At 48.5% G+C, this 7,573-nt stretch overlaps 3 protein-coding genes across 4 annotated transcripts; 1 reads left to right on the top strand and 2 right to left on the bottom strand.

The window, feature by feature from the left end:
• Positions 1-32: 32 nt before the first annotated feature.
• Positions 33-3,082, bottom strand: LOC117185818 (homeobox protein PKNOX2-like). Of its 2 annotated transcripts, XM_033391115.1 has the most exons (8): positions 2,996-3,082; positions 1,896-2,559; positions 1,678-1,826; positions 1,232-1,597; positions 1,033-1,134; positions 843-967; positions 610-777; positions 33-538 (listed from the first exon to the last, which is right to left on the bottom strand). In XM_033391115.1, exons 2-8 carry the CDS (start codon positions 2,520-2,522, stop codon positions 420-422), a joined length of 1,656 nt encoding a protein of 551 aa, XP_033247006.1. In that variant the 5' UTR covers positions 2,523-2,559; positions 2,996-3,082; the 3' UTR covers positions 33-419. The 2 variants fall into 2 exon arrangements, with proteins under 2 accessions (XP_033247006.1, XP_033247007.1); XM_033391116.1 differs by lacking the exons at positions 1,232-1,597; positions 2,996-3,082 and having other exon boundaries at positions 1,896-2,522.
• Positions 2,946-5,232, top strand: LOC108159231. The gene has a single exon (XM_017292337.2). It carries the CDS (start codon positions 3,393-3,395, stop codon positions 5,184-5,186), a length of 1,794 nt encoding a protein of 597 aa, XP_017147826.1. The 5' UTR covers positions 2,946-3,392; the 3' UTR covers positions 5,187-5,232.
• LOC108159234 lies at positions 5,190-6,918 on the bottom strand. The gene is made up of 3 exons (XM_017292341.2): positions 5,794-6,918; positions 5,602-5,735; positions 5,190-5,550 (listed from the first exon to the last, which is right to left on the bottom strand). Exons 1-3 carry the CDS (start codon positions 6,786-6,788, stop codon positions 5,357-5,359), a joined length of 1,323 nt encoding a protein of 440 aa, XP_017147830.1. The 5' UTR covers positions 6,789-6,918; the 3' UTR covers positions 5,190-5,356.
• Between the last annotated feature and the right edge of the window lie 655 nt (positions 6,919-7,573).

Genomic DNA, 7,573 nt, shown 5'->3' with positions numbered 1-7,573 from the left:
CATTGGGAGACCGCGCGATTTAAATACATTCATTTGTATGGCACACTGGAGGCGGCTTCGGTTTGGTTTTTATTTGGAAATTATTGTAACGTAACTATCATAAACGTAATTATACAAACTAAACAGAAATCCATATTACACATAATCATAGTAGTTAAGCAAGTACTTGATTAGATGCTTCAGTGTTCTCATTGTTTCCTTTTTTGCCCTGATATTCACCAATCTGCGTTGCGATGTAAAGTTTATCTAATGATTTGTACCATTTGTGTGTGTATCCTATTCTTGAGCTATGCTAATGATTAGCTTTGCCAATTTGGTTGCAGGAACTGCATTAAATATGAATACTAACAAAATAATATAACGTGTATTTACAGCACCACATTGTTCGGGTGTTGTGTTGCGTGTGGTGTGGAGGGGCTTTACTTGCGCAGATAAGCAACGCCCTCCTCTTGTCCGGGATCGTTGGGACGCACTGCCATAGCTGTCTCCACTAGATAATAGAGGCATTTGTACTTGTCACGCTCCTCTCGACTTAGATCTGCAGGGGAAATCGGAGCAGTAAGTATATATATATATATATATATAAGCGTGCATTTCCTCTGATCTTACTCTGTGGTGGCGGTGTGGACTGGGTCTGACTGCTGCCGCCCTCGTTGTTGGTGTTTACCTCCTCTGAGGACATCTCCATTTGATTGGAGCTGCTTGTGGCCTTTACTGTGGCCGGGGCTCCGAGGTGATGAAGTAGGTCGTTCCTGGTGACCACGACCTTTGGCTTGGCTGAAAATGTTTCCAAGCCGTTTACTTTGGTTCACAATCGGGCTATAATGAATGCTGAAACTTACGCTCACGCTTTATGATCGGATCTGCGGTCTTGGAGTTGTTACAGTTGGCCGCCTCTTGGCTGTTGGCAGTAGTTTTCTTAATGGCTGCGGCGCTCGTAGCAACCTCTTCCGTAGTGAAAACGGTTCTGCACCGAGAAACGAAAGAACATGAAAGTACAACCGAACACTCAAAAGTGAAGGCCCTACTTACTTCATCACGGACTGCCAGTCGTCGGAGGTCTCGAAGCGCACTTCTCGCTCGCTGTTTTGCTCGCACGACTCGTATCCCTGAGCGCTCTCCTCGCACTCGGATCTGTGGATGAGAAGGGAGTGTTTAGCCACATTGGTACCCAAGTGTCAGGCTTAAGATAAGGAGTCCAGCAATGTGCTTTGCAACTGCCCCGCTGTACCTAGGGGAATTCTTTTTGCTTCTTTTGGCCGGTTTTACATGTTTCGCATCCTTTTGTTTCTGATCAGTGTCTTGGGCTGCTTTTTGCTCGGATTGAAGCGTTTTGTTAGCCACCTCCGAGCGCTTACGTCCGCGCCTGATCGGACCTGGCTTTTTGTCCTCCTCAAACTCTGCCGGCATCTGCCGAAATGTGCTGGTAAAAGGCTTTATGGCACCGGTGGCACTGGTGGCGACATTTGTTGAGATGGCGGCCAGCGCGGCAGCCTTCCGCATCTGAAAGGCCTGGATCTTATCTATAATGGTTGCTTGCAGTGACGGGTGGAGACTCTGGAAGCCTATTGGATTGTTTGCAACGGCCTGCTGCCAACTTGGGGGAGTAGGTGGGGGAGGGATCAAAGTTGAAGGATCGAATAGACTATGTCTGCACTATGTGCTCTGCGGCAGTACCTGTAGACAATGCTCTCGTCGTACTCCGGCTCCATTTTGACCATCTGGCCGTTCGGCGTTCGCACGTATTGGTCGAAGTTTGTGAGGACATTGGCGATTCCCTGGTGGGCGTCGGCAGCACCATCTACTTCCTCTGTGGCGCCAACAAACTGCAAAGATTAAACATATGAATCACACTCTGCTCCATGGGGTATGGAATTCATGGATGGATTGCATACCACTTCGGAGGAAGGACTGCCTGCCACAGACGTCTGGGTTGCACCCTTTTGGGGCATGCCCGGGCTGACCTTCTTGCCGCGCCGCGAGATGGTGAAGTGCAGCGGGTCGTTGCCCTCGCGGCGTATCATCTCGGGCAGAATGCGCCGGCGCGCATTGATGAACCAGTTGCATACTTGCAGCACCGTCAGGCTGGCCTCCTTCGCCAGAGTGAACTTCTCGGCATCGCTGGGATAGGCATTGTAGCGGTGCTCGTAGAGCCAGCGCTTCAGTATCTTCACCGAGTGCTTCGGCAGGTTGCCACGACGCTTGCGCAGCGATCCATTGATGTCGATGTGGTGGTCGTGGTCGGTTTCCACCATCATCTCGTGGTAGTTCTGTAGCTCACTGCTGTCCATCGCCACCATCTGGTCGGAGGTGTGATCCTCCTCCACCTCCACAATGCCATCGGCGGACAGGGTGTCCAATGCATTCATCGACTCCTGGTCATGCGGCAGCGAATCATTGTCCATGCTACAGTCGGACACGAAGCGTTCGGGACCGTTCGGCAGATCCATCACGTTCTTGATGTTCTCGCGCACCTGGTGATCCAGCACCAGGTTCACCTCTTCATGATCTGGCGAAATCATTGTTTAGGCCAACGCGCACGTTCAGCAAGAAAAAAGCCTGTGAAACGTCACAGAAAAAATTGAGTTTAAGTCCAGGCACAAAAAAAAACAACACAAATTTATTTTGTTGTGTGTTTAACTTTTGGAAAAATATTATAATAAATTTTTTTCTCGACGATTAACAAAAATATTTGTGCTCACAGCTCGGGCTTCGGGATAAAACTAACTTTAACTGAATGCACAGCTAAATGACAGGACACAAAAGTTGAGGCATACTATGGCCCGAAATCTCGGCATTCCCTGCAGCCTACTTGATTCTTCAGTTTTCATATTGTGTTGGAAATCTAACAGCATTCACTTGGCAATCTTTTAAATAGTTGTTTTACCAATCGAATATAGTATCGATAGCTGGCCACTATGCGCTATCGGATGGCCAGAGACCATGACATATAACATGTCAAATTGACACTTTTAGCCGAATTATTTTGACAAACCTGATCGCGCGCATCAACAACATCCACTCCGCACTCCACCGGCGTCAAGCAAACGTCTGTAAACTGTATTTAATTGCACTATTTGATTTGTTAAACACGACAACGACGCCAGAAGCAGGCCAGCAACAAAAAGCCGAATACACACGAGAGCTGAATGATTGCTGTATCTGTTGGTATTGGAAAACGCTGCCAGATTTTTGATTTCTACATTAAACGCTTAAATGCTGTAAATAAACGTTTAATGACTACCACAAATAATCATTAATTTTAATGAACTAATTTGTGTAATTAGCATCGCAATCACACAACACATAAAAAAAAGTGCCGATTTATTTAATCCTAGTGTTGTAAGACGATTCAAAATTATCAAAGAACAAAATATAACAAAATTACCAAAATGGAATACGCTGTGGACGAAGAGTATTTGGCGGATATAAAGTGCAGCGAGGACGAGGATGATGATGAGGACATGCAGGAGACGGACGATCTCCCCGAGGGGGATGACTCCCCTCCGCCATGGAACGCCGAGGACTCGGATCCCCTGCAGGTCACAGCCGATGCACACCCTTTCCCATGGCTGTTTGAGGAGAACGATGTACTGATTAACGAAGATGAATTGGACCAGGTGGTGGTGACGCCAGCGGAATCGGGAGCAGCTGTCGTTAAGCGAGGACGAGGACGGCCCCCATTAAAAGTGTTCTTTAAATCAGCCAGCGGACAGCGGTGGTCTGCAGATAGGACGGCCGCTGCGGAAGAGCCCCCTTTGTTGGTGCACGAGGCGTGTGGCAAGGGACCCGCCGTCACCGTTTCCAATGCCGTCGAGTCCTGGATACTGCTGTTCGACGATGAAATGATGCGTTTCCTGGTACGCCATGTCAACGAACAGTTTCGGAAGCGGACTGCCCAATCCCTCCACCAGCGTCAAATAGAGGTGGTCGAGATGCGCTCCTTCCTCGGACTGACCTACCTGTGTGGTGTGTTCAGAAATGGCCAGTTCAATGGGCCCCTGGATGAGCTGTGGACTGTGGAACTGGGCAATGCCATATTTCGGGCCACCATGACGTTCCAACGGTTCGAGTACATATCGGAGTCTCTTAGCGAAATCAACAGCTGGGCGGAGGGCAAGAAGCTCTGGCACAGGCTGATAATCAACTCCCGAACGTATTACGGCTGCAGCAGCTGGTTAACTGTCGATGATGTTCCCTGCTCTGTGGCCGATGCAACACTGGCCCTCTGCTGCGATGCCAAGACCTTGTATATGGCCAATGCTTCGGCCACCACACAGCCACAGTCCATTCACAAAGAAGTCGAAAAGCTGATCTGCGACTACAAGACCACGGGAAGAAATGTTACGCTGGGATCGCGCTACTTGAGTCTATCCCAATGCCAGGAGCTAATGGAATCTCAGCTGAGCTCGATAGGACTGATGGAGACTATAGCCGCAGATTGGCCCAAATTGTGGCCCTGTGGGAGTACCGTTTACAACCGATCGTCCAAGCTAGTTCCACACGAAAATAAAGCCCTGATGTGCTGTGGTCTCATCTCCGAAGTGGATGCCGTCAAGCTTTTTCGACACACCGAACAGACCTGTCGCCAGTTTTATGAGCACTCGCAACGATACAGCACCAAGTTCGCAACGCCTGCGTCGCTGGAGAAAGAGTCCCATACATTTCTGAATCTTTTGCATCTTGTTCTCAACACAGCAGCCTTTAATGCATGGATACTCCTGCGACTATCACTCAAAGGTGATGCCAGAATGGAGCAGCGTGACTTTCAGCGGCAATTGGGTCTGTTTCTTAGCCAGCAGCGGCTCCAGAGGCGACTTCAGAGACGCTCTACAACGACCACGTTGGGAATGCGACTTCAGATCTGCGAAATCCTGGGCCAATCCACACAGCGACTGATCAGCGAGGTGTGCGGTGAGGCTAAGAGGTCTCAAGACGTGGGCGTAATCAGTTTGGAGAAGGCCGCCTTGCCTCAGGGTGTGAGTCTGTGCAGTCGGTATGGCGACAAGCATCGTCGGTGCAAGCCCTGTTCCAAGGACAAGAGGGAGACAAAGGCGCGATCGCGTTGCCAGCAGTGCCAAGCCCATCGTTGTGGCAATCATTTAATTTCGCGCTGCTATGAATGCATGGGTCTCCAGCCGGCGCAGCTGCCAGAGGGAAACTTGCCCGATGCCAACGACATTTGAAACTGACATTCAATAACATTTATTAAAGAGACACTGAGACATTCTGCTTTACATTCTGCTTTATGGGAGAGGAGGGTGGTGCATATTGCTTTGGGTCGTAACTTGTGCTACATCTACGATGACAACGGCCATATGAACTAGAACTAGAACTGTAATGGTGCGACGACGGCCTAGAATTTGTACTGGAAGGACTTTGGTGTCTTGTACTTGGCGGCTCCGGTCGTTCCGTTGGCCTTGTCAATGGGATCGCTTTGGTCGAGGAACAGACTGAGGAACTGTTCGTTCTGCAGCTCATTCAGTGGCATCTCCAGCTCGCTGCAGGACTTGACTATCTCGGCACAGGCACGCAGATCCTTGCGCAAATCTAAAATGTATAGTGATTAGTGATAGTCGGCCGGAAGTGGTGCAGACTCACATTGGTAGTTGAAGAGCAAACTCAGGCAACTGGCGCAGGCAGAGCGCTGCTGATGCTGCAGATAGACTTCAATCAGTCGGTGCACTGCGTCTACATTGTTCCGACCCAGGAATGAAGAGCACAGGGGACTGGCCCTGTAGATGAACAAAATAAGATTAGTTGATGTCTTATGGAATGTTTTCTTAATCTAACCGCCGCTCCACTAGCTCCTGCAGCTCCTTGTAATGCTCTAAGAGTTCGCCCGCTGATTTCTGGTCACAGAACCAGTCGCTGACAAAGCATTGCTTCCACACACAGGCCACCACAAAGATGTCCTTGTGCTCGCGATGAATGGCACGGGCAACGTCCATGAGAGACACCAGCACCGCCTCGCTCTTTTGGGCCAGCGTCTCCTCGGATATTGTGCGAAAGGCGGTCCGAATCATACGGCGTCCTTCCTCGGTGGTCATGCTCACGCCGTATCCGCGATGCAGCGTCATCAGAGCGACATCCGCATTGCCATTGTTCCACAAGGCAATGGCTTTGAAGGGTGCCAGGTCGGCATAGGTGTGGGCAAACGGATGCTTGAGCAGGCGGCAAATATCTGCCAGGGCCTCCAGTTGCTGGAGCTTGCGTTGTGTGCTCAAATACTTGAGGCAGGAGATGAACACCTCGTTGGACGGCAATAGATTACAACGAATGCACTGCCTGATCAAATAGAGAAAGTCCAGCTTGTTCTTGATCTCCAGAGTGGCCATGAGAAGGTTGTCCAATTGCGGCTGCGACAGCGAACGAATATCCAGGCCCAGCTGCGGGGAACGCAGGGCTTTCAGATCACTCATCATGCCCTTGGACATGAGGCCCACGTTCTGGCTGAAGCTGGTATTAGCTGTTCCTGCTCCTTCTCCAGCTGCTGTTGCAGTTCCTGATGCAACATTGCTATTGGCGTCAGCCTCCAGGGCGGCCGATTGCTTCTTGTTCATCAGACTGTCGCGCAGCTCCTCCCATTTCTGAGTCTTACGGCTAACCAAATCGTTGGTGAAGCAGTCAATGGCGTCCAACTGCGTCGACTTCCGCTGGTGGCGTTGCGTTCCAGGCCACAGAAATGCAGCGATATAGTTCTGGAAACGCTGCAGACCCTTCGGAGAGCCTGGAGCGCCAGCCACGGTTGTGGTGCCACTGCTGGTCAGGCGCGTCAACATGGCCATCGCGAAATTAACGCTGCCTCTCCTAGACAAGATCACGACACGCCTATTGCCTCGAATTCGGATTGTATAATTTTTTTTCTGTTTTCTGTTATTATTCCTGTCCTCAATATACCGATGAAAAAACGAACTTAGCCCACTCAAGCCCCCTCTATTTAAACTGTTCAACGACGAGAGGTAAATGGCAGAAAATATTACTGATTGTAAATTCTTCTTGTGGATCAATACCATCTTTTCTCAGAACTAAAAAAAAACAACGATATCTTTCACGTAAACTGCGCTAAAATTAGTCAATTTTCATTATTTTCGGTGACCGAAAATACCTTCTCTGTTTAAAGTGTACCGTAAATATGAGCACTAACCATACAGTATATACTGTATGGTTAGTGATATGAGAAACGCATTTAGCCCACTTAAACCCCCTTTATTTAAACAGGATACCAACTTGAGGTTTAAATAATCGAATTTAAATAATAAATAGTCAACATGCAACGTAAGTGTGTGGAATAGTCAATTGCTGCTACCAATTCATACCGATTCAATATCCGATTCGAATAGAGTGAGCAAATAGGTGATACGAATAAAGTACATGAGACAAGTTTATGAATGCAATCCAGTAAAATAAGTGATGGACGGAAGTACGACTTGAGAGATCGACAATTAAAAGACCTGGGTATGGAAGTTTTTATACCCAATGTTCTTTAACTATTAAAAATTAAATTATTCCAAAAATTATACCATTATATACCGATAGACCAACTCAATTTCGACGAACATTAATTTTTAAC

The sequence above is a fragment of the Drosophila miranda genome, chromosome 3, assembly GCF_003369915.1.
Source record: "Drosophila miranda strain MSH22 chromosome 3, D.miranda_PacBio2.1, whole genome shotgun sequence".
Taxonomy (NCBI): domain Eukaryota; kingdom Metazoa; phylum Arthropoda; class Insecta; order Diptera; family Drosophilidae; genus Drosophila; species Drosophila miranda.
This window is presented reverse-complemented; position numbering and strand designations above follow the sequence as displayed.